This window comes from Corvus moneduloides, chromosome 3 (assembly GCF_009650955.1).
Source record: "Corvus moneduloides isolate bCorMon1 chromosome 3, bCorMon1.pri, whole genome shotgun sequence".
NCBI lineage: Eukaryota > Metazoa > Chordata > Aves > Passeriformes > Corvidae > Corvus > Corvus moneduloides.
In genome coordinates this window covers 60,639,683-60,666,731 of record NC_045478.1, presented here as the reverse complement: position 1 = coordinate 60,666,731, position 27,049 = coordinate 60,639,683, and the positions used below count along the sequence as shown (strand labels likewise).

At 42.8% G+C, this 27,049-nt stretch overlaps 1 protein-coding gene across 1 annotated transcript; it reads left to right on the top strand.

Annotated features, from left to right (window-relative positions):
* The first annotated feature begins 6,783 nt into the window (after window positions 1–6,783).
* LRP11 (LDL receptor related protein 11) lies at window positions 6,784–25,456 on the top strand. The gene is made up of 7 exons (XM_032101835.1): window positions 6,784–7,321; window positions 12,208–12,371; window positions 14,849–14,990; window positions 17,046–17,171; window positions 17,868–18,077; window positions 23,494–23,595; window positions 23,869–25,456. Exons 1-7 carry the CDS (start codon window positions 6,799–6,801, stop codon window positions 24,021–24,023), a joined length of 1,422 nt encoding a protein of 473 aa, XP_031957726.1. The 5' UTR covers window positions 6,784–6,798; the 3' UTR covers window positions 24,024–25,456.
* The last annotated feature ends 1,593 nt before the right edge of the window (window positions 25,457–27,049 follow it).

Genomic DNA, 27,049 nt, shown 5'->3' with positions numbered 1-27,049 from the left:
CTATTGCAGCACTCCAATTGTAGATATCTATTAGTATTTCCAATTTGGAAATAAGAGATGCAGGTTTTGAATCTGACCCAAAGACAACTTACGCCAGAAGAAGACTTTTGTCAGAGCTGGGAGGACAAGCTACGTGATCTGGTCTCCAAGGCAGAGAGAGGATCTACCCATCTTTTTTGGTACACCTTCAGACTAAGTAAAAACCTTGTGCTTCCAGCTATCATGGGTTCATTTTTTATGCCTGCAACAGAAAAATACGATGGGTCCTACTTCTTTGACAAAATACTAGCTAGGCAAAACAACATGGCAAGGAGATAAGCTATCACTTCTATTATTAAAAATTCAATGAAAACCTAAGAACAGTCTTTGACTATTTTTGGACAACAAGGTTCAGAATTCCTTTACATTAATTTTATCATCTTTCCACCTAATCATGGCTGCATGCACTTAAGACAGTAGAAGGATAGGAAAGCAGCAACTCAGGTGACTGGCTGAACCAAACTGCACATCTTCCCGGTGCTAGCTGATTTATTAAAGCAGCCAATGCATTCTCAGCGTTAAGAGACAAACCTTTATCCAAGAAATCGCTTTAGAAAAGTCAATGAGAGATCTATTAGCTGTAACACAATGGGTTAAAATTATGTGCAATGATTGCTACACTCATTACCATTATTTTACATCCCCAGGAAAAGAACAGAGAACAGAGGAGTCTGGAAGAAAATGGAAGTAGATTTGAGTTTACAAGGAGTTTTGTCTTTTGCAATGGAGGTTAAAAGGAAGCCTTAGAAAGAATGAAGGAGGTTGACTCTTTTCAGTGTAGATCAAGCTGTCCAGTCAGCTCATGATTTTACTGTTGCCAGTAAATTAAACATTATCATCACTATATTTCTGTTTTCCTGTAGAATCAGGATACAAAGGATCTGCTGCCATTGCAAAAGACTCCCGAAGAGTTTGGAAACTGCCAAAAAGGAAGAAGTGCTGAGAAATTCAAAATTGTTCATGTAAGAGGAGTATACTAAATATAGAGTGCATAAATGAAGAATTCCATGTAAAACTGCTCCCAGTGACCATTTGGCTTCTTTTTGTCCTTTTTATGAAAATCATGAGGGATTACTTACAGAAAAGGGAGTGTTGGTAGTTACATCCAATATATTTGCTAATTTGGTGGCATCTGTAGAGCCCGCTATTATTTTGTAACCTGTTTCAAAATCTTGACATTATTGATCAGCATCAGGGCTGCCACCAGCTCCCATTGACTCACTGATCATGAGCGTATTACCCAACTGATTTTTATCATCATGCTGTGCCGCAGAAGAATCCATGGCTGAAATAGCAATGAGTAATTTTTTCAGCTAGATATTTTCCTTCTGGGAAGCGATTCTTTGTAGTTTTATGCATATCAAAGCTTCGTGCATTTAAAAAAACTCCAGAAACCCAAGCATAAAGGATTTGGGCTGTCAGTTATGTATGTTTAGACAGTACATGAAATAGTTTTCCATACTTTCAATGTGCAGAAGGAATTTTTTCAATGACTGGTGGACATAGCTTATACAAATCTTTGTTTGGCTAACACCTTGGACCACAAGTTGTTCTGCTCCAGTACAAATACAGACATAGACAGTGCCTTCAAAGGTTTTAATATGCTGGTTGTAAAAAAATGCATAGCATTGATTCATCTTCATTCTCTCAACTGTATACCTCTTAATGATGCTGTTTACGAGAAAAATTACTTTTTCTGCTTCTATCTTAACCTGGGCTCTGGCTGTTAAATTAGTTTTTTACCGTTTGTAAATCATTGGTAACCTATTTCTACAGAACTCACTGAAATCCTAGGCAAAAATCTGCAGCTCTAACCCTAACTAACCCTCTCTCAGAGAAGTACTGTATTATTATTTTTTTTTAATAACTGTCCTTCATCATTCAGACTGCAGTTTTACAGCTTTAATGCCCCAAGAAGCAGCTGCCACTGCTGTTGCAGTGACCAGAAGGATGCTGAAGGAGTGTTTAATGGATTCCAGTTGAAAAGAAATGTGTTTTTCCAAGATACAGCAAAGATATATGGTAAGAGTGGTATTATTCTGTCAGCAATACTAGGATTTATTTGCTTAGCTTTACCCTACCCTTCTTTTTACCCTGCCTGATTTTGATTTTGGTGAAACAGTCAGTTCACCCTAGTAATGACTTAGGAGCAGGCAGCAAGGAGCATGATTGTTATGTGACATCTTTTCAGAGGGAATTTTACCTTACACCAGTTAATAAAGACTACTAATAACTTCGCTTTACAGAAATGGCTCCCCTCTTCTCACCCCTACCCATCCTTGATCAAGGAGGGGTTTCTGTTATTTTTTTAGAATATTTATCTGAGTAGCAGAGCCTCAGTGCTTTTGCTGTCAGAGTATCTGTGCTGATACCACGTGGTGCCTGGCTAATGCTGTGCAGTCAATTATGCAGTATCTGGGCAGAGAAGCAGTCGCAGCACGTATGAACGTAACGCTAAAGTGATCACCTGATGTCTCAGCCCGATCCTTACCTCTGCTGCTAGTGGGGAAGGGTCTCTAAAATGCAATCTCGTGCCTGTTTTTCATCATCTGTCTCCTTCCCAGTTTTGTAGTAAAATACTTGCTTTGTGTTAGGCACAGATGCAGTCAGGCATAAAGGAAGGAGAAGGGGTTGTTAATAATATTCCACTTCATCAATCAGGGGAGCTCTCATTTTTAGTACATTGATATTTAATACAGCAGTAAAAAGACAAGCACAATTATACACACTCATACATATTCCAAAGAGAGGGCTTGGCTATTTTTCTCTCCTTTAAGAGGGCAAGGAAAACAGTTTACCATATTTGGACTAAAACCATCTCAAGCTGGAACCAGTCATACCTTTTTAACTTGCATCACCATGTGATGTTCATAAAATCAATATGATATGAAGCACTTTCATGATCACATTTACATTTTTCATTTAGGAATTTGAAAAATTATTCCTCCTGCTGTTTTCAGAACACTGGTACCACAGCATTACTCAATTTTGCTTGAGAGGGATGTGAAATATTAAAAAATGACAAAACACAAACCCTGAGTTAAATACCTGAGTTAATTCCTCTGCCTCCACTTCTAACATTTACCACCCTATCTTCTGTTATTTATGCGGAGCTCCTCTTACTCTTACAGTCAGAAACCTGAATGTTTAAGCTGCAAAGAAAAGGTTATCACTTCAATTCATTCGTGGGCAAATTGCTCACACTCAGCTGTCAATCAACAGTCCACTCCAGCATCTGAGCTGATTTGTATCTATCAGGGGTGTTTACTCGACAGATTCTCACAAGCAAACTGGAGCAGAGAAAATGTGTCTAATGATAACATCATGCCGACAACACGCTTTCTGCAGATAACATTTGCATTCTGTGTTTACTGTTTCCAGAGCGTCTGGAAGACATCAAATGAAAAGGAAGATGTTTCTTTTTCTGAGCACATATTCCAACAAAAAAACCCCATGACTCCATAGGAAAGGACTTCAGATGAGGAAGCCTAGATATAACTTTGCCTTTTCTTCCTGCTCCCTTTCTACATATTCCATTTCTTTTCATCCTGCTCCATTGCCTTTCTGTCTCCCACTTTTTTAATCCCTGTTATTCTGTTACTTTGGAAAAAAATTAACTAAAGGAAGAGAAAGCAGATGCACTCAGACCTTATTCCCATAGTTTCAGCTATCTTATGAATTTTGAATATGAATAGATATTGAAACTAATCAACAGGTGGTTGGAAACATGAATATTCATGAATTCTGAAATCCTCTATTACTTTGCCAGGTATTGTTTGGATGTAAAGAATATATGTATAGTCTAATCTCCACTTTTGAAAAAGAAATTAAGCAGTCTTTTTAGCTGTCCCATGCTTGATGAAGTGGACATTTTGGACAATAAACTGAGGTACATGTGTGTATACTTTGAAAAGGAAAAAAAATCCTAAAGCCTGAAAAATATCTTTATGAATTTCTAAGGCCCTCTGCTTCAAGATGAGCCATCCCAAAACTTCAGTTTGATGAGAGACAGGAATAAAATATTTTTAGTGTTACTAAACTAACTGTTACTTTGATTTGCAACTCCAAAACCCAAAGAAAAACTGAATGAACCAATGAACCAGTAAAGAAATATGAAATTAAGTATAAGTAGTTATGAATCTATGATTTCCCTTAGGCAGACATTGATGTCTAGCAGCAATCTGTTTTATATAAGTAATAAGCTGCTGCCACCTTCTGAAAAAAGCTCAGCATGACTACAAATGCCATCTTTCTCTCAAGGCCAGAGTAACATACAAGATCTGAGCCAAGAAAATTAGGCAACAAAACAAGTTCTGCTCCAGCATCAGTGCAAAAAAATCTCCTGCACTTAGAAATTCTTGCTCAAGAAGCTCATCTGAGGGTGGTGTCAACAGTTCCACGCAAAAATGTAAGCATGTCATCCTTATCCCAACTTAGGAAGACGTTCCAACATCCTACTAACCTTCAAACTGGTAAATGTGACACTGAAGCAGGACAACAGGACTGTGACCTCCCTTCAGCCATATCCTTCTTTATCTTTTAAATGCTCACCTGCTTGAAGAAGAGTCTACTCTCCTTGGAGATAACTTCCAACCACGGCTTCCTCATTATAAAGCATCAGAAAGTGATCATTTTTCTTTGTGTTTTCTGCAAGAACCTGGCTCTTCAGTGTCCCCACCACTGACAGCCAGGGACCCCCTTTCTGGTAGAACTGGATACAACAAGGATGGTGGGATGAGCCCTCTGTGCCCTGTAAACGGGCCCCCACTAACCAACGCTGGCTGTGTGCTGATCCAGAACTGGGAGCTTCTGCTCAGAGTAGTTCCAAATCTTCAATGACTTGGAGAAGGGATGACCTGGTGCATTTTCTCCTCTGCCAACTTCAACCTGCACAATGCTGGCATGAGCTTTATTTTGGTTTATATTCTGGAAGCAAAAGTAGTATCAGAGGGTACAACAGCAGAGCAGCAGCAAACCAGTGTCACCTCTAGCAAATCAGTACTTCACAGTCAGTAGCTCTGTTATGAATAGATTGATCACCTCTCCAAAATATTCCTAAAAATAAAATTGTGGCATTTTTGCCTGATTTTCAAAGCAAATGAGGATTATATCTTCTTAGTGTCTAGCTCCTCCATCTTCCTATAATCTTTGAATGTATTGATCGGTTTCAACTAAAATTGACAGGAAATTGAAAGTGTCAAAAATATAATTTATAGAACTTTAGAAAACCCATAGAGCACATAGCCACAGAAAATCAATCTTCAACAGTTGCACTGCTGACAGGCCAACATGCTTCAATGAATCACTGAACTAGAGTCCTGTGATATGGGAGAGGAGGAGGAGAAATCATAATCCAAACTACAAGCTGCATGTGAATTTCCTGGGCAACACCCAAGGCTCCACAATGGCAGAATATTAAAGTGGATTTCTTTTGGAGGCAATTCTGACTTATGCTGGGAACATGGCCTAAAACAAGCCAAAAATATGAAGGATTACAAAGATGTCTTAAAACCATTCCTAATGTGTCTTTTTTTTTGCTAATTATACAAAGCATCCTGACATAATGATATTTTCGATGCAGCTATTTAGCTTTTTCCAGTAATTTAAGAAATGTGAGTCTGTGACTAAAGATGCTTGGAAGAATGAACCAAATGAAAATGAAAACACAGAGCTATCACTTGACCTGTTATGACATCCTTTCGTACACAGCTCAAAGCCCATCACTACCTCTCTTCATTTACTGGCAAGCTTATGTTTCTCAGTGCTGGTAGACAGGTCTCAATGTGCCATTCCAGCACTTTGAGGCTCCATGCATCTGATGAAAAATAACAAAGCAGCTGTTCTGAAGGATTGCTGATTTTCAGGGGTAGTACGGTTATTGATTTGTGTCGCAGAATCAGCATTAATTTTATGATAAAACAGAAGTTGTGACAGACGTAAAACTGATTAATTTAATTGGAAGTATTTCTCTGAAACTCTTTTAGCAAAGACTTCAAAAAGTTGCACGGGGAGTTCTTCACCATTGTTTTGGGTGGTTAAGATCCTATCTGGGAATTTTTTTGCAAGTCAAGGTCACAGCTTTATGCATTATGTTTTTGACGAGTGGGCTTCTTTTTCTGTAATTTCTGAACACAAATGCCATGTCTGGGATGGAGTCTTCTGCAATTTCTTTTTTGTCTGTTTGGTTACTTGTTTGTTTCCTCAGGTTCACAGAACCACCAGCAGTTTCAGTGACCCCCCCACCCAACCCCGATTATTTGCAGGTGTCATCTCCCCATGCGGGGAATCGTAGAATCACAGAATATTAAGGGGTTCCAAAGGATGGAAGAGACGTTAAAGATCATCTTATCCCAACCCCCTGCCACGGGTAGGGATACCTTCAACTAGACTAGGTTATGCAAGGCCTTATCCAACCTGGCCTTGAACATTTTCAGGGATGGGGCATCCACAGCTTCTCTGGGAAACCTGTTTCAGTGCCTCATCACCCTCACAGCAAAGAATTTCTCTCTAACACACATCCGAAAATCCCCCTCTCTGAGTTTGAACCCTTTACTCCTTCTCCTATCACCGCGGCTCCGGATGGAGAGTCCCTCTGCGGGGCGGTCCCGGGGCGGGGCCCGCCGGAGCTGTTCGGGGCGGCGGGTGCTGAGCGCGGCCGCTCCGCCTGGTGCAGCCGGGCGGGGCCGGCGCCTCCCCGCGCCGCGCTCGCTGGGGGTGCCCCGGGGGGAGCCGCTCCCGCCGCCGCCGCCGCCCGGGGCCATGGCGGCGCTGGTGCTGGTGCTGCTGGCGGCGCTGGGCGGGCGGGCCGTGCTGCCGGGCGGGCGCTGCGCGGCGCCGCTGGCCGACCTGCGCTCGCAGATCTCGGGCGTGGAGACGCTGCTGGAGGAGTTCCGCCGGCAGCTGCAGCAGGAGGAGCCGGGACCGCCGGCGACGGCGGGCGGCGTAGCGGGCGGCGGGGAGCGGTGCGGCGGAAGTGGCAGCTTCTCCGCCAGGCCCGACTCCATCATCCGCACCAAGGACTCCATCGCGGCCGGCGCCACCTTCCTGCGGGCGCCCGGCGCCGTGTCGGGCTGGCGGCAGTGCCTGGACGCCTGCTGCGCCGAGCCGCGCTGCACGCTGGCCGTGGTGCAGGGGCCCGCCCGCCCGCGGGGCACGGCGGCGGAGCCGGGCTGCTACCTCTTCAACTGCACGCACCGCGGCCGCCCCGTCTGCCGCTTCGCCCCGCACCGCGGCTACAGCTCCTACAGCCGCCGGACCGCCGGCATCGCCCCGCCGCCCACGGGTAAGCGGCTTGCGCGGGGGAAAGGCGGCGCGGAGATGGCGGCAGGCGGCGCTCGGCGCGGGGGCGGCAGGGCCGCGGAGCCGCCGCCGGCAGGGAGCGGGCGCTGTCCGTGCGGCCGCCCCGGCGCCGGGAACCCGCTCCCGGGTCGTGCGTGGGGTGTCGCCGGGGGGAGGAGAGCCGGGCTACAGCGCGCCTCTCGGCGGGGTTCGCTGGTCCTGGAGAGGCGGCCCGGCCGTGCCCGAGGGAACCTTACCAACGTGTACAAATATCTGAACGGAAGGGGGGAGTGCCAAGAGGATGTTTCCAGGCTCTTCTTGGTGGTGCCAAGCAGTAGGACAAGAGGCAGTGGGCAGAAACTGATGCACAGGGAGTTCCAGCTGAACATGAGGAAGAACTTCTCTACTGTGCGGGTGACCACGCACTGGAACAGATTGTCCAGAGATGGTGTAGAGCCTCCCTCACTGGAGATACTCAAGAACCGTCTGCACGCAATCCTGTGCCATGTGGTCGACCCTGCTTGAGCAGGGAAGTTGGGACTTCTGACCTGACCGATTCTGTGAGGGTGCGAGGGCTCTGGGGGTGTTTGGACTTGGGGAGACCCATCCCTCAACACTTCTGCCTCTGCAGAGCCCTTGGCAGGGCATTGTGCCAGCCAGCCAGTGGCTGGGAGGCAGACAGTGGGATGTGCATGTTCACCAGCCCCACACTTCCTGGGGAACCAGAGAAGTCCCAGATCCCTAGGAACTGTGCATATTGGGCACCTTGGAAAGCATGAAGTGCTGGTCCCAGATATCCCATAACTTAGTGCATAGCCTGAGAGCAAGCACCGGGTGCTGTCCAAATGTCATTGCCTAAGATATCTTCTTATTCACTTAATTCAAGATTTTTCCTGTTAAAGAATTTGAGAGCTAGACGGAAGAAGACAAGGATAGCTCACCAGTAGTCCAGAGACAGCATGGGCATTCTCCATAAGTGCCTCTGGAAACCAAGCCACATCAAAAGCAGCAGTTTGTTCAGCTCTGAAGGATATTTAAGAACAACATAATCCAGAGCAAGTAGCTGTAGATGAAAACAAATCTGGATTTCTAAATTTGGATTCTCTTTCCTAGCACCCGATGCAAAGAATTTACTTGCCTTCCCCCACCTCCTGTTGTTAAACAGTCTCATCTTAACTAATTTTGACTTAATTTCGTTATCTCTGTGGACAATACCTTCCCAAATGTCATCTGCATCTTACTAGGCGATAGATCTCATCTGAAGTAAATTAGTCACTGCGTGCAGCAGGAGGAGGACCTGGTGTTGATGCGGATGAAAACAGTGCCCAGATGTGCCTGCTGTTACTGCTCTTTTGGGAGGGGAGACCTCAGGCTTGAGGTCCATTCAGTCTTGCATGTTTCATGAGAATGTCGATGGGAATCCCCTGGAAACAGCAGAGAGCAGGGGCTCAATTTGTAGAGGCATTATGATGCCTAAATATTTTTTGCAAAGTGCATGGGCAGGTAAATTAGAGAGCTATAGGAAAGATCTTATGGCAATAGAGGTGAGGCAAGCTTGAGGTACCAGAAAAGCCCAAGGTGTGATTTTGACGTTTTCAACAGGAGAAGTATTAGTTCCACAGTATTATTTATGTAGCAACTTCGGGGTAATTATGTTTCATAAGTCTGTATGCACTTGCATGATAGAAGGCTTAAGATGAGATTTTACATCAAAGTCACACAGAATTAGGCTTCATTTTGAACTGCCTTAATTCTATTAAAACCTGGAGCTAATGTAGAGTGCAGTTATGGCACAATATAAATAATATAGTATACAAATGATGCTCTACCTGTTAGAAATCTTGAATTTCTTGAATTCATTGAGTTCTTGAATTCTGGAGTTCTTAAATGCTTTGCCTTTTTAGCAGCTTTTGTGACTATCAACACTGGACTTGCAAGGCAATTTCAGTTCCTAGTCTGCAAATTGCTCTGTGTCCTGTTGGTTTTATTTAAATGTCTGCCTTGTGGGTGATGGTGGTATTGGAAACAGGGGATTATGATTTCTTAGTGCAATTACACTGGAGCTGAAGCAGAGCCACAAAGGAGAATGAACTTTTATTCAAACATCTGTCAGCTGTGACACAGACCAGGAGAGATAAAATTAAGATTGAATTATTTTGCTCCAATGTTTTGTTACCAGTGCATTCTTGAATTACATTGAAAAAATAATCTGGACAACAGGATGATGAAGGCACATCTCTTTTCCCTTCTGTCACCCCATGAATGAGTTTAGGAAATTTAGGAAAGAACTTTTCAAGATTTTCTTCAATGAGGGGATCACATTTTAGCTGTTCCTTTTTTTTTGTTCTTTCAGAGTACTTTGTTCTTGAGTCTTCTGCTGTTTCCTTTCTGATAATACCAAACAAACATTTATCCACAGATGTGGTGTCCTCATAATTCCAAAATATTTCTGGGCATTGGGATCTAGTGATCTCTAAGATCACTAGTGGTGAGCAATGGGAGGATTCAACATCAAGGTAAACTAATACCAAACACATTCAGGAGTTGTTAGTGAAATGACCTTGTATAACAAAGCCTTCATTCAGACAACTAGCTGGAAGCTTCATTATTGGCAGGACAAGCCTGTATAAAGGATGGAGGAAGCAGAATAAATAAAAAGCAGGATAAAAAAAAGCCTATTGTGTTCCCTCCCAAAGAAAAAAGCATTTCACCCCTTTTTCTAGAAAGCAGCCAGCTCCAGCATCTCAGAGTGTTGACCTGGTATATCAGTTCCATACTGCTTATTTACATTCAACTTAAATGCAAGTTAAAAACAGAAGTTAAGAGATGATTTTTCTGCTGACGTGTGGCTGATAGTGCTTTATTCCCATCAGTGGTGGTTGCAAGTGGCTCCTTGGAGTTTGCCTCCTTGCTTTTTTTATGCTGACTTCTTATTCCCCAGATATAGAGGTGTTTCACTCTTTAAGGATCATGTATTCCATTGCTTAAAACTTTGGTGTGGAAAAAGAATCTTCAGCTCAATAGGCTATCTCCTCCTGTGCCGAATGCCTCTCTCAGGCCAAATTTTCCTTTTTGCCGTTGATTTACCTTTCTGAAGATGATCTGATGGCTTGCAAGCAAAGGGTGGTGCCTCCATCCTTTGGGACCCAAGGTCTGTGTGGTCCCTCACTCATCTTTAACAAAGGGCTGGCATGAATTGCTGTGACTGACTCAATGTGAAGTGGTCCTTCATTTGCAACTCGTGCTGCTGGAATATAAAGTTAGTCCAGGAAGAGAGTGTCCTTACTGCTTTGGGAAAATGGGGCTTGTCTCTGCCCCTGCAGGGCATTGATCAAGTCATTTAAACCAGACAGGTGACATGAAGCCCCTTTCCAAGGTTGAAGTGGAAGACTGGGCTGTGCTGTTTAAGACCCAGGTCAGTCTCTTTTTGACAGTCATTTGTAAAGTAAATAATTGTGTGAAGACTGTACATAACTCATTGATATCAAATAAAAGTTGCCCAGGTATCATAATGATGGTGTTTATTGACAATGAGGTTTGGGGGTATTTTTGCACCTGGATGTTGCTTTTTAAACAAAGTTGGTTTTGAGAAGCGAGTGTGTACAAATTAGGCAAAGCTTCCTGTGCCGTCGGATAAGCAAGAACTGTTTCATACTTTCTATTGTTAGACCCTGCTTTCAGTTATTTGTATGTTCTCCTAACTTTAGGCATTTGCCTTGAAATCTTCTGTGCCTTACCTACTACTGACAAGAACAAGAAATAAGAATTTGGCTGTTCAGTCATAAACAGTTGTCCCACTGCTTCCATGAGCTCCAAGGCTTCAGGCACATTCTTGATCCTGTTGAAGAGCATGTGCAAGGAAGATTCCCTACACTGATGGGAAAGCACCTTTCCTTGTGTGGCTCTGCCTGCAGGAAGTGAAGTTACAACCTTGTCTTCAGTAATTGCTTTTCTGAGCATAACATCAATATCCTTTACAGGGTATCCGTGCAGAGGTTGAAGAGCAAAGGGCATCCTGGCACTTCAGGGTGCCTAGAGAAGGAATGAAACTTGAGTGGGGAACTGCAGAAAGATGCAATCTTGTGGCTAAAGTTTTTAAATACTGACTTGTAGAACCAGGTTTTACCCCTCTCTCTTCCCTGCACTGCTTGAAGGTTGTAGAATAAATGACTTAAACCACTTCTGACAGTCTGTGTCACCTAACAGATCATGACTTTTGTTAGTCTAACCCAAAAGCTTGTGGTCTGATTGACAAAAGTATTTAGTACTCACAATTTTAATCAATAAGCATTGTGCTTTGAATATAGCAAAATGCTACAAATCCTAAATATTCTGAAAATCAAGCTTTGAATGTCTTAAATAAGACACTTAAAATTGGTGGTCTCTGATGATTTTTAATCATCGTGTACACTCCTTCATCAGGATGCCAACTTATGCTAAATAGGTCTTTCATTCCTATAATGATGTATTATAAATAGGAACTAGAAGCCTATTGAATTATGCAGAGCACTATAAAAGGTATAAAAAAGGTGCTGTAGCTGCCATCTGCATGTAAGCCATATTTAAACCTATTTTCCTTAGTTCAGATTAAAAAGGTACACTGATACTAACAATCCTGTTTGTTGCATTGCTAAAACATCCAAGTACCTAGAGAGGTTTTCTATGCCGTGTGCTTCTAATGTTAATTCCTGATGACATCGTAGGACAATTAACTAAACTTGAAGCAGATACTACTTCGCTTAACAAAATGTGCACTAATGAACGTGTTCCTCTTTCAGGAAGTTGCAAAGAAGTGAAACAATACCTTAACCAAGAAAAAAACGTGTTTCATATAAAAAAATCACTCAGCCTTCCCTCATAAATAACTGATCTTCTCTTTTTTTATTGAAGAAGAAGACTATGATGAGCCTCCACAGTGTAAGGCGGGCCAAGACATTGTGCTGCAGTCACCTGTGGACTGGGTGCTTTTGGATGGCCGAGAAAGTTCCGATGACCATGGAATTGTGCACTATGAGTGGACACTGCTGCAGGGCGACTCATCGGTTGAAATGCAGGTACGTGTGCAGTCCCCCTCATGGCCAGTCACTTCCAGACTGTTGTGTTCAAGTTTTAAATGTACAGCTAAAAATATTAAATATATTCAAATCTGTCTACCAGGCACCAGAATTAGGATGCCTGTACAACTTGAACATTTATTTCACAGAAATGTAGAGCAGCCCAGGTTGGAAGGGACCTCAAAAGATCATCTGGTCCAACTGTTTGTGGGACAAGGAGCCTCAGTGAGATTATCTTATCTGTCCAGTCACATCTTGAAGACCTCAAGTGAAGGAGGTCCCTGGGGAGTTTGTACCAGTGATTATTTCTAGTGGCTTACACAGTTAATCTCTATCCTGGATGGCATGGGACAGCCAGCAGCAAACAAGTAGATGATAATACTCTACTGTATTTGAGCTCTGCTTTGTTTGTACTCACTGCACCTGTTTTTCAGCTTCTGTCACCCCAGTTAGAGACCCCTCAGTAATTCACTTACTAAAAATAATAAGGGATTTTCACCAACAGTCTCCTGTCAGTGCTTATGGAGAAGGTACAAAGAAATGTGTGATGTAGACCTTATGAGATATTTTATCCATACATTTTCTGCTGCACTTTGGTTTCAATTTAAAATTAACAATCAAGAGAGGGATTCTTCATCTTAGCCTTCTTAGTGAATGCTCTAAGATCAGCAGAAAAATAAAGGAAAAATGTCTCAAATCCACAGGCTCTACTCATAGTTTGTTCACAGCCCACAATATCCAGGGCACACTGGGAACTCCACCTAGAGCAGGAAGAATATCTAAAGGTGAGAGAGTGTGAACCAAAATGAAACTTTAAGAATAGTTGCTAGATATCATCTGGATAAAATGAACACTTCATTATCAAAGACTTGTTAATCTAACCCCTTGCAACATTATTTTCTTTAAAGAGCAATTAAATACTTTCAAATTAATCTGTGATTTAGTAACATAGAGTAGGACAAAAATAAAAATTTTAATAAAAATTTAAAGTTTATATTTTTGATATTACTCAAAATCACTCCATAAAATAGAGACAAGTCTTTTGTCCATTTAAACTTGCAAAATTCTCATTAACCTTGGTGGCTTCTGTGTATTTGTTAACAGAAAATGAACTTGACACACATTTATGCTTAAATAAATACTTTTCCATTGAGTTCAAATGAGCTGGGATTTCTCCTACAGATAGGTACCTTGGTGATTAGCCGTCATAATTTAAATTTTAGAGTTGAATTAATAACTGTGATTTTTTTTCATGCATTCTTCAGTTGATGTCTTTAGTGCTTTGGTTACTGCCCTGAAGTTACTGGATTTCGTGTCATTTATTCTTTGAGAATAATGCATGAATCCATAGCTACAAGGAGAATGGGAGTGTGTTTAAGTAGGATAAAAGGCAGCTGTTGCATTGCTCTTATGTACCAAAGAATAAATAGAAGGCAGAGGAGGGGGAAGGACTACTATAAAGAGATCTTATCATATTGTAGAAGGAAGAGGGTTTTTTTCTATTGTCACTGATTATTGCTTTTTAGATAGTTTGCTTCTCTGATTGCTACCCCCACGCTGTAGCTGCACAGCTCCTGGACGCTTAGGGACAGTAATGGGTTGGGTTTTTTTAAAAATGCTGATTATCTGTTTTGAGCCAAAGTTTCTGTGAAAGCACATACAGGCCAGCATTCTTCAGGGCAGCATGAAGACAAAAAGGAAAGCGCAGAGATCACTGGGAGGAGTGGTGGTGAATTGAGAAGTCAGTGGCATTTCCCTGGCTCTGCCCTGGGAAGGGACTTGGACTCCATGGCTCATGAGTTTTAAATACCACATTTCCTCTCCCAGCAATCATAGTGAACAACAGCAGGTGTTTTCTAGAGCATAATAATTTCTTTAATACACTAAAGAATAAAATTCTAAGGGGTCATACGCTCCATCAGGAAGATCAACAGTCTGATCAGATAACTGAGTGCATTTATGTAAATAGAAAAGGAAAGAAATTTCAGTTAGGAAATTTTTTCACAGAGAGAAAAAATGTATTTTATTAGTACACTCTTCTATAATGGTAGGTCTAGGATTCTATGACCATATTAATGAAAAATTCATGTTCTCTTTCAGGCATGAAAAGTCATTTCTGTGGATCCATATATATTGTCTACAGACTAACTTGATAAAGAGCAAAAGGCCATTATTTTACTGCCTATCCTCTAAAATTACATTTCTAATTACTCAAAAATTGAGTTAAATGTACGTGTCTATTGGTTCTCCAGTGCTGAGATCCACAGCTCCAGCTAACTGAATGTATCATGAAAAACACTACCTAAATGTTGTGTGGGTTTTTTTACAAATGGATGTAAAAAAAGAGATCAAATTTTACATGCTGAAATACATGCTTGAGTAGGCTGGCTAGACCACAGAGAAGTATTTAATCTGCATGGATGGATGGATGGATCCATTGTGCCAGTATGTTTTTTTTACTGTGTGTCTTTACTCAGGTCCCACAACCAGGAACACTGAAACTGTCCCACATTCAGGAAGGTGGGTATATTTTCCAGCTAATGGTGACAGACACTGCAGGTCAGCGGAGCTCTGACAACGTCTCTGTGACCGTTCTGCCCATGGTTCATTCTGCAGCAGGTGAGAAAATGACGGGAGCTGTTGCCTCTGTGACAACCAGGGTATGGTATTCAGAGCAGAGCAAGGGTCTTGATAGAGGCAAAAATGTTAGTCTCCATTTCCAGTGTTTTATTTTGCCATTGTTCATTACATAATGACATCTCTTTCAGCTTTGAATCGCTCTTTCAAAGTGAGGAAACAAGCGAGCATCACTTGCCTGTTGGAGCAATAATACTTCCAGGCACTGAGTATTTGTCCTAATATTGCTAATAAACATGCAGGGTTGGAAAGGTGAGATACTGCCACAGGTATCAGGTGCATTGTAACAGTCAGATGGTGTGGGCAACATGACAGGGCTTGTGCTATAGGGAAGACCCAGTTAAAATTATTTAATAGTATGTTTGAGGCAGACTAATAATAATACTGACCTGCATCTGTAGTCTGAAAGTTGGCATGGTTTTATGTTTTAATGCATTTAAGTTTTTCTGTCTGATGGTTGCCATTGAAGCCATATGCTACTGGGGAAACAAACTGGAACTGAGCCATCATTTTTAAGCTCTGAGCTTCAGAAACATGTAAAAAGCATAAAAGCTAGAAAGTAGGTTAGATTTCAGTGGCTGTCAGTCCTGCTCTTAATGTTATAACTTCTAATTACATTGTAATTAAGAAGTTGCAAGTGCAGATCTGCTGCTCTGGCTCAAAGTAAAAGTTAAATGGCGTTAACACCATGTTCAGCAGAACCAGTGAAAATCTTGCTCTGCACCAGCACAATATCTCTATGTGAGAGGGTAGTCACTGTGGCAGTAAGCTGGTATTACAAAAAAATCTGTTTAATAATGCCTGTGTTCCAGTAATGGATGATAGAGTTGTGTTCATTAATGTTTAATTCAGTTGAAGCAGCCAGAGAAGTTTGCTGGTTTGTTTATTTGCTGCTGTAGGTGTCTGGGGTATCTTTTGTATGGAGCACGTAGGAGATTTGCTGTTTTTTAAATTTTTCTAATTCCCCAGCTACGTTAGCAATTCAAGTGCTACTGCTATAGCTAAACCAGTCCCTGATGCCTTAATACATGCAAGATCCGTGCTGTTACTAGTGCTGAAGTTAAGGAGAGGCATTTTCAGATTTTAGGAGTTTTAAAAAGTTGTCTGCATTCCTGGCATCCTTCCCTTAGTGTGGTGCAGCGTTTGGTACACAGCAGGATAACAGCCAAAGGCTGTGACTCCCTTATGCAAATCAGTTTGCTCATACGACGCTAATCAAGCACTGAACTTGATAGTGCTTTACAAAGTGATGAACTGCATTGGAAAGACAAAAGCACAGATGTAAACACTTGATAATTACAGGATCAGAATGGGTTTCAGGAAAGCTTTGAGTATGCAAAATGGAACATCCAGGGATACTCTCCATTTCCAGGGGAATCTAAAAGCATGCAGCACAGTCAGTTCTTTCTGGTGAAAGTCATTTGTGAGAACATGACCTAGTCCTGTTCTGGTCTGTACAGTATCGAAGTCACTGGATTGCTGATGTCAATAAATGATGAGCATTCTTTTAAGTATTTTAATTAGGTTGCAGAAAACATGCCATAAAAGATCCCATATAGTCCATATGTGTTCATGTTAAACAACATATTGTCAGAAATACAGGATGGATATGTAGTAGGAATTACGTGTTGGAGGTATGAAGTTACAGCCACAGAGATTTCATTCATTTATTTATTTTCAGGACTGTCCTGCATCTTTTAAGCCTAGGAAGATCTCCTTTCAGCTTAGGCCAGCAGAATTCAAAGCACTGTAAGGGTGCTGCACAAGGTGTAAGGTGCAACAGCCTCCAGGCTGAGTATTCCTGTTGTAAAGAGATTGCCAGGCAAGTGAGGAAGGTGCCAGGAACAGCTATTGCCTGTATTTGCTTCCGTGTCGGTATGACGTCACACAGCTGAGTCTGGATTTTCTCCCTTGTTCATGTTGCTTCTTGACATAGCGTGGTTTTGCTTTTTCCTCAGTGCTGCAGATTTTAGTCACTGACTCAGTATTTACTACTTGGATTTCTCTTTTGGTAATTTGGGAATTTTTTCTCAACAGCCTGTGTTGGGGTTTGCTCTCGCTACCAGTTTATCTGCGATGATGGCTGCTGCATTGACATCACGTTTGCATGTGATGGTGTGAGACAGTGTCCTGATGGATCAGATGAGACTTTCTGCCAGAATCGTAAGTGTGCCAGGGCACAGTGGCACAGTGGATTGTGAAAGTAACCACAGCCTCAATAACCAAAGGGGAATGATACCGCTTCAGTGGCCTCTCTCCCTGTGAGCAAGCAGAATTTGCACATCGGAAGGTTTAATATCCACATACAGCAGGTGCTCAGAAATTTTCTTCAAAGCATATTAAAACTGTCAAGGGTCCCTAAGTGACAGGTTTTGTGTTCAGCAGTTAAAAGATTGGTTTTTCACTTGTATGATGATTCTGGAAACAAGGACTAGAACCATGGTGTCTATCTGAAAGAGTGTCTCAGAGGTACCGTCGCAGTGATGTTAGACACCTTGCATGAATCTGAAACACTGTGGGCATGCAGGGGAACCAGTTGGATCACCATCACGCTGTTTGCTTTCATTAGCCATCCCTCAGCATGTGCCCATGCTCAGCTAAGTGAGCAAAAACCATCAGAAGGTGAATGGGCACAATGGCTAACCACTCTTTCATTATATTTTAGTTGCTGGAGTTCACTGTAGGGATCATGACTGTACTCTTGCAAGCAGTTGTTAGGAATCTGTGACTCACATTTCATCATATGTGTGAACCTGAGGAAGTTGTTTACTCCACTTCAAGGCCCATATTGGAGAGTTTTCCTTAATAACTCTTCCATTCCCTTCAACGTTGTACAAAAATTTTTGTTTCTGTTCGCAGTCAGCTCGGGTCGGAAGACGGTGACACATGCAGCTCTTGGCACTACCCAGCAAAGGACTGCAGGACTGGCTGAAAACACAGAGGAAAACTCTGCAGAGAACACCCTGAAAGCCACTGCCAGAAATCAACCACTTCTCTCAGTGGATGCAGACGTGTCTAACCAATCGCTTTCTCAGGGACCAAAGAAACAAATCAGTGGATTTGTGCCAGGTAAGAATTGAATCAGTTTCAATAAATCATTCTCCTTAAAGAAAGGAAGTGTCTTGCACCTTAAATTTAATTTAATTGTCTTTTGGTGCCTGGCTAAGAGGAAAAAAATTGAAATGTAAAAAAATACAAAAGAAACCTGTAATAATGAAGTTCTGAGTTGTTTTTCATTTATTATTGTCAGTCTGTTTTTTACTAGGTGCAAAAAGAAATTTAAAATGTAGGAATGCTAGGGAAGTAATACAATCTAAGGAACAAAATGTGCAGTGAACTAAATACAAATTCTGCCACAGGTTCAGCTGTGTAGGCTGATGTATTAAGGCTCTTTAAATCTGTAGGGGAGTACTTCAGAAGAACGTAATAAAGTACTGTTCAACCTGGGTGAGAGTAATTGCTTTTCTCCTGGTGCTAAGTATTACTTCTTTTTTTATTTTTTTCCTGAACGAATATCTTTACTATTATGGGCCTTTTTTTTTTTTTTATGAACTCAGTCTCCAGGGCAGGAGAAGTCTTTGATCACTACAGAAAAGTCTCAGGCTCTGGTAACAAGCTACCTCAGGTGTCCATGTACCGGTCCCCAGTATTGCTCTGCACAGTAGCTGCAAGCCTGTAGTGAGCCATCGTGTGATGTTACAGGCAGAGCCCCAGCCCTGCCCTTGGTAAAGCTCCAGAAGCTGCAATGAAATTGATGTGCCTTCCGAGGTTCATGCTGATGAATTACAATAATCTGAAATGTCAATTATATGAAAGCAAAACTGTGTGCACAGAGCCTAAAATCAGTACAAACCCCCCCACTTTTATTTCTTCATGGTTTTGACTGATTCATGTGCCCCAAGACACAGCTATTTATAACCAGCTTTATTTTCCAGTTACAACAGAGCAGTGCTCAGTGCCCTCTGCTGCTGACTCTGGAAAAGGGCACTGCCCTGGTTGGCACCTGAACGTTCCTTCAAGTGCTTTTACTTCATCTGTGGAGTGCTGGGGGAGTGAAAACTCTGCAAAGGGAACACTGTGAACACTCTGCAAAGGGAGTGAAAACAATGTTCTTAAGAATTTGATGGCCCCGAATGAATGTGTAGCAACTGACAGCAAAATCCTGTCTCAAATTGTTTTCCCTCTTTCTGGAAGTATAGATGACCTCAGTGCTCCTCACTGGAGTGACTAAAATTCTGAAGTCTGCTTCAAACCCTTCTCACTCAGATAGTCCTGAGTGACACCTGATATGGGGCCACCCAAAGTAAACATCAAACTTCCAAAGGGCTTTGCAGGCTCCAGTGGAAAGTCAGCTGCTAAGTCGGTCTCAAAAATCATTTGGCTTGTGAATCCAGGTGTAAAACCGGAACTGAGGTCACCACCTTTAGCAACTGATAGTCAGGAGTTATAACTGGAATTGCAATGTAAAAGCACTTTTGCATAATCATTTTCTCTGTTTACCCGTTGTACAGTAACTTACTTGCCCCAGTTTTGCTCTAAAGGTACTGTTTTGCACAGCAGTAGACAAGCAAAGAAAAAGATTCTTATAAAACTAAAAAAGTGTGATGGGGCTCCAGTGATTAGTGTACTACCAGTACCTGTTGTAATCTTCTAATTTTCAACAGGCAAGATTTAAAGCTGCTTTAATTCGTTTGGGTTTAATATCGCTCTTTTGACAAGGCTCAGTCAAAATTTAACTTTAGATGCTTAATAATTTCCCTGTGGAATAGAAGGATCCAGTCTTTACTGACCCAGGAGCCCAATACTTTTAACCAAAAAAAGCAGCAAAGAGCTCAGCGAGGTTTAAAATTGCCTACGGATCAATTCCAGGTAGGGTGCATGGGCTGGGACATGAAGGGGTACGAGGTACTTGCTAATAAGTACATTGGAGCTGCCAAACCTGCTCTGCCAAAACACGCTCTGAGCTGCCGTCTTCTCCTGCAGATACTTCAACTTCCTGGGAGTCCCATACTGTGTGGTAGTGATTCACGGAGGTCCAGACAGGCTCACTGGCAAGCACCACAGTCTTTATGGAGTCAAGGAGACAGGCGTCTAACCTATTCCTAAAAATCCACTCAGATCCATTGATTAGACTTCCCTCCACCACTGCCATCTCAAGGAGGTTGAGAACAAATCTAATAATTATGTGATACAAAAATGAGAGGCACAGAAATGCTGGAGCAGCTCCATGAAGCTCATCTGGAAATGTGTCCAGGAGGGCAATAATTGCTAGATGCATTTTTGAGGAGAGGTAAGCAGTGCTGAGCAGAAATCATACCAGCAGCCTCAAAACTTCAGCAATTCCACTGGCAGAAATCCTGTTCTGGAAGGGACTGTCTGCTGCTGCTGATGCCAAGGTAGAACCTCTGCTTCTGAGTCACTGTAAAAGTCTTTGTTGGACCAAGGCAATCATGTTCTTGTTGGCCTGAAGCTGACATTGCAAACATCCAGGCTTCTTACATACTACTTTACATAAATTTTGAAAATAAGCTTTAGTGGTTTTAATGTCACTGGTGAAAAGCTGTCTACTTCAGGTACATATTAGGGGATATGGCCTTACAGTGGCAGCACAGGTTCTAGCTTTTTACTTGCGAGTGCTCCATTCAGGGCTACATTTTTCTTAGTTCTCAGCTGACAGTTTCAGATCATCATGGAAATACAATCCAGGGAGGAAAATGTGATGCTCTGAAATCCAGTGACTTCAAGGCAGAGTAAGTGAAGGTTTTACCTTACTGGAGACAGCATGTGGCACATTCCAGCTGGCTGCTAGACTTGATGCTTGATACAGGAACTTTCAGTTAATTTTTAAAGAAGAAAAGTTTTTCCCAAGACGTTGCAGGACTGGGGAGTTGCTTTGTTTTCTTTTTTTACATTTGTTTTTTTGTAAGTGGTGGCTAAAGTACCAGTAAAAGCATGTCCCTTCTGCTGCTTACCTCTCCATAAACAGCTTTCATCTTTGAGAATTCAATAAAGGGTCTAATAAAGAGACCTCTTTGTCAAGTACTACCATATTTATCTTTTCTCCTTGTCTCCTAAGGAGCTGGGCTAAGTTGTAATGTTTTGGACTGTGAGATAGCTCCTGGTAGCAGATATATGAGCTTTCTGCCTGTGAGGGTGATACTAGGTGAACTTTTTTCCAGAATCCATTTTCTCTTAATAGTTTCTCTGTTCCAAATTTTCTTTAACCTTCGTTACAGTGGTCCTTCATGCTTAGCTCTGACTTGATACAAACTTTCTAAGCATTTACACTAAAGTATGAAAATGCTCAAGTCCAAGTTAAGGACGGTTTAAAACTTCTGCCTGGCCTAACAGGGAATCTGTTCACAGTAAAGAGGAAAAAACCACAACCAACCAACAAAAAAAAACCCCCAGAAATCACTGATTGTTGACAACGGATAAATCTTGTTCTGCACTCCTACCTTTTCAATGGGCTTCCTCTACAGCAGGGCAAGTCCAGAGGAACACCAAGTGCAACTTAGAGATAAACCACTCAGACACTCAGGGCACTTGTGTCTTCTGCAACAGACTCATTGTTTACCTTGGCCCAAGCTGAAAGGCCAAACATTTTCTTTCAAAGTTGGGAGTGAATGGAGGAAGAGGCATGTAATGTCAATAAAGGAGTCCTTTCTCTCTCTGCAGACATGTTTCCATGGTAAAGTAATCCAGACTGCATATCCTGCAAAGGCCAGCGCAGCATTTCTGCATGGCTGCCTCCAAATAGCCCCAGAGTCCTTCTCCAGGGAAGTTCTTAAGCCCAGCTGCATATTCTGGCACTGCTGCACTTGCAGATGACTATAGAAAACACACAGTAGCAGCACCGCACTCTGCAGTGAGCACTGGGCTGGTTTCTAAGGAGCAGTGGCCAGTAGCAAACACGGTCATGCAGACAGGTTGAATTCACGAGCAGCCTGAAGATTTGCACTCCCCAGCACAGCCAACCCAAGTGTATAAATCACCATAACAGCTTTGCATTCCCCTGGCACAGGGTCTCTGCCTCTCCCAGGATGCCTGTGCCAGCTGTTGTGCAGTGCTGTTCAGGGCTGGGATTACAACATTTGACTGAGTACCCAAGCCTTAGTCATGTTTTTACTGCGGAGGCACCCACAGCAGTAGCCATAACCTAGATCTGTAATTTAGGGTAATTGGAAAGGGCTGCAAATTGCAATTTCCTCAAAACAGACTAGAAAATCAAGAGAAAGTGAAAATCAAATTAAACCCATGTAATATGCTTTATGCCAGGCTCCTAAACTTTGGGGAAATTGCTCTTTGTGTTCTAGAGATAACAGATAAGATATTGAGCAGCATTGACTCTGATAGTCTCTCCAATCATGTAAGAACAGCCACAAGTCCTAACAAAACCCTACAAGCTTTATTGAAGGGATTCTATTCTTCTACCCTTGCAAAAATTTCCGACTAAACTTCTCTCAATATTTGCCAAATGTCTTCACAAGCAGTTGATTTTAATATTTCCTTAAATGGCAGGGGAACAAATTTCTAAACAGGCATTTAGATGCAGGCTGGAGCAGCTCTTAAAAAGAGTTGATGTCTTTTGGGTATTTCCACAACAAAGACAAATATTTGTTTAATTTAATTCAGGAAGAACAGAAGCAGAAAACAGCTGCTCGTTTTGGTGTCAGTTACATTGAGGTGGTCTTGCACAGCTCTGGTACCATACAGATATTTTAAAGCCAGTACATTCACTCTTAGGATTTTTTTCAAGCTCACTTTACATGCCAGGACAACATCAGGAGCCCAACGAGAAGAAGGCCACAGCTTGTTTCTACAGCATTCCCTGCAGATGAAGTTTGTGTTTATGCACCCCCAGACAAAATGGCAGGGCAGTAAAGCCAGAGCCTGGGAGGCTGCGTTCTGCCTTAGAGTGGGGACATTAGCCTGGACCTCATGACAGTACCAATGAAACAATCCAAGCTTTAATTAGCAGTTGTGTGCATTTGCTGCTGCCACTGCCAGGGACACCCTCTGCGGCTCTTCAGAGCTGGTGGTGGTGTGTGGGCCTTACACATAGTGCACGTTCCAAGCTAATTGACTTAAACACTTCCTTGACACCCACCACTATATGTAATTCCAATTACAACATTTCACATTCATATTCTAAAGATCTTGTAGCATAGTGTGTTTCTGTTAGCTCTGTCACAGTTCTAAAGGCTGCCAGTGAATACATCACAGCACAGTCAAAATGCCCTTGCTTTTGGTTTAGATGCATTGTGGTTTGGAATGCAAAACTGAATTTACATTTTAGCTTTAATTTCACATTATTTCAAAAATGCAAGTTACACAGTTGAAGTCAGAAGTTCTTAAGCTGTTCTTTTGCTTGTTTTTCCCCGTAATTTAAGCGCTTCACATTATTTAATTCTGGTGTCCTGTGGATAAGACTTCCTGAGTCACTGAACTGCAGTATTCATTTATTTTGCTTGATTATGTGCAGATAACAGTTCCTCAGGGAAAAGAACAGATGATAAAAATGGGGATGGCATAATGGTGCCAAAGAGAGAACAGCTTGGAGGTGGTCGTCCAGTCCCAGAAACAGGTAAGACCAACCATGTGAATTCATTTTGGATTACATCAGCTTTTCAGTCAGGTGCTATAGATACAGATAAAATGGTCAAGAACTGAATAATGTACTTATATATTCTGAACTGTCCCTAAGATGATCATACAGTTTAGTTTCATAGCATGACTTGTTCCAATTACTAACATCTAAGTGACAGACTAGCTGTATTTTTTAAGAACAATTTCAGGTTTTCTCTGCCAGCATCTCACTGTGTTAAATAAAATGTAATTTCTCTTAACCTCATTGTAGGTGCTGTGTTACCCTTAGCCTTAGGCTTGGCAATCACTGCTTTGCTGCTACTTATGGTTGCTTGCAGACTGCGCTTAGTGAAACAGAAGCTTAAGAAAGCTCGACCCATTACATCTGAAGAGTCCGATTACCTCATCAATGGGATGTATCTCTAAATATTGGATTTGGGTCAGTTGTTTTCTCCCCTTTCTCCTGTGTCCATGAATCTCTGCCTCTATAAAAGGACCAAAATCCTTAGTTAATTTTCAAGTGTAGAAGAAGCCTGCGAGATGAAGAACGTACTCTTTCCCTTTGGTGATAATACAAAACGTGGGTACATGTCCTTGCTCAGAAAATAAGAAGTGTTCAGGCTCTAGCGAGTAGCTCCAGTTCATTGTTGTGCAGAAGACACTGCAGGGTGGAGAGGCCCCAAACTGGATGTGGGGTGCCCTTGCCCTCCCCACAGCAGCTGTGATCTCAGCCATGGCCAAGCATGCCCCAGGGCCAGGGCACTGGAGCAGCCAAGGCCCCGCAGCCCAGCTGTGCTGGCTGAGGCATGGGGGGAAGCCTGGGCCACCTTGCTGTTCTCAGTGCTGCCACCACTGTGGGGACCGGGATGCTCCAGCCAACGCATTCTTTGTGTTGTGTTCTTTCCACCTGATGCACTGGGAGCATTTTCATTAAAAAAATGTGTCTTGCTTTGTTAATTAAACGTAATTGCTATCTAAGTGCCAGCTTTTGCAAAGAAAATTGGGATTTAAGGAAAAAGCATCTTCTTTTCACTCAGTTTAAACCTCTGTGCTGATAGCAGAGAGCCATGCTTGCTAAATGCTGAAATGAAAAAATGCAGCTCCTCAGTGGATGAGCTTGGACTTCCCAGTGCTCAACAGCAGTCGTGTACTGCTGCCCAAAGAAGCTGTGGATGCCCGGTCACTGGCAGTGTTCAAGGCCAGGCTGGATGGAGCCCTGAGCAACCTGGTCTAGTGGAAGGTGTCCCTGCCCATGGCTGCGGGGCTGGAGCTAAATGATCCGTAAGGTCCTTTCCAACCTGAACCCCTCTATGATTCCATGTACAATCCCAGGGCTGTGTCTCTCTCCAGAGCTCAGGGCTTGTTCAGCCTTTTCCACGCCCAGCCTGCCACCCTCCCACAGCGTGAGAACGCAGCACACAGCAGTTTCTACCCGAGATTCCGGAGCGTAGGATTCCTGCTGGTTAACCCATAGCTCCCTGCAAAGCTTGAAAGCTTCGGTGATCTGCCCTCACCCCAGAAAAATTCTCATAGAATTAGAGCAAGTAATTGATATGTGTGAGTGAACTGCAGATGTGTTACCAGTAAAATGTGTACAGTACATGTTATATATACAGATATATATACACACACTGTGGTGTCTGTCTTGTTTGGCTGTCCAAGGATGTCACATTTGTCATGGGTCCCAATAAAACCAGAGTCAAATGAGGCATGCATCATTTTGTATGTCGTCTTTTGTACTTCAGTAACTTTGAGTCAGCAAGAATATTGCCATGGTATACAAATAGTTCTTCAAGTTGTTTGTTCTTGATTACTTTATGTAAAATAGCTCTAATAAACCTATTTTATTCTTACATTTATTGCATTGTCTTTAGTTTCCATTAAATTTTGTGCTACAAGACTGCATCATGAGAACAAACAGAAGTACAATTTTCCCTTCTGTGAAACAGCCTTATAAGAAGCTGGAACATGTATGGTGGGGGGAGTTGTTGAGATACTTGTTTCAGGGAGCCAGGGAAGGACGGGGCATCTACCTGTGTGACCTGTTTCTTGAGCAGTGCTTGGGCTGAGCAGGACAGCAGTCACAGAGCTGGCTGTGCCAACCACTCAGGGAATCTGGTTGCCAGTGCTCCTTGCTCAGAGCCCTCGTGCCACGTGAGGCAAAGTGTGTTTGTTGTAATTCAGTGTTACAGTGGGTCCAGGAGACATCTGCTGATGCTGCCCATTTCCGGTTTGGGAGTACGGCCTCTCTTCCATCCCAGCTCACAGTACACATGGCAAATAGCGCAAGGCCCAAAAGACTGCATTTTAAATACCTTCTAGGGAAGACTCACTGCCCATTAGGTTGGGGTCTTATTTTCCATTATTGAAATTTGTGTTGGGTTTTAATTAAATACCGAAATGTCCTTCACCACCTCACCAAAGCAGCAAGAAAAGTAGTTGTTTCTCACTGTGTCCACTGTGCTCCTATTACCGAAACCCATTACCCTGGCACACAGCCAGCAGCAGAACAAAAGGTTTGGGTTTGTTTTGCCGGGCAGGACAACAGCAAGATCCCGGACAAAGCACAAGCCAGCCAGTACAGCCGGGGTGCAAAAGGCGGCTCAGCTTTCCAGTCACTTTACCCAGCTGCAGGCTTTGTTTCTGTGCTACTGCTAGTGAAATAAACTTTCACAGATTTCACATATGACAGCTGAGAATGAATGCTTCCAAGCAGAGAGCCACAGACAGCAAGCACAGTACAGGAGTCTGGCTAGTGCTGTGTTAGAGTTGCCACAGTCTTCCCAGGGACTCTTCTTCCTGGGAGGGGAGATCGTGACAGTTGCTGCCCTGCAGGCCACCAGCCTGAGGCCTGTTACTTCCCAGGTAACAGCAAACTCCACAGCTGGACTGAAATAAAATAGTTTTCACCTTACCAGAGGGCCTGGGGGCATTGTCAGCTGGATGGAGAGCAAGACAAAGTTACCAAAGTAACAGATTGGCTTGGCAGCTCCTGCAATTAACACACACACTGGTCTCAATACCATGTGTTTGCATTTAATAGCTTTCATGCTATTTGATTTTAAATAAGTCATACTGAAGCACTGAGCTAGAGCACACCTGGGAATAGCAGAAAATATTGTCAACATACTCAGGATGCTTTCCCCTTCTCCCCAGGCAGCTCCCAGCCATTGCCTCCTGCTGACACCACTTCTGTAGCCCCTTCCCAGCCACTCCCAAGGATGGGGCTCTCCCTCTAATGCCAAAGGAGTGCTCAGAGCAGGCAGTGGTTCTAGCCCATCTTCATGGCTGCATTGCTAAAATTGCGTTCATGGCCTCTCACACAGACCCCAGAGCTGGGGGTTTTACACAGTCACAGACCACAGAATATTCTGAGTCGAAAGGGACCCACGAGTGCTTATCCTGTAGCAGAAGTGAGACACTCTGTGTGAAAATTGTCACTATTTGAAGTC

What these genes read in the sequence shown, in the direction of transcription:
- LRP11 (XM_032101835.1), top strand. Translation starts at nt 6,799, where the DNA reads ATGGCGGCGCTGGTGCTGGTGCTGCTGGCGGCGCTGGGCGGGCGGGCC. An exon ending in CATCGCCCCGCCGCCCACGG is followed by an intron (nt 7,322 to 12,207) that starts GTAAGCGGCTTG and finishes TTTTTATTGAAG; the next exon opens with AAGAAGACTATGATGAGCCT. An exon ending in TCGTCCAGTCCCAGAAACAG is followed by an intron (nt 23,596 to 23,868) that starts GTAAGACCAACC and finishes ACCTCATTGTAG; the next exon opens with GTGCTGTGTTACCCTTAGCC.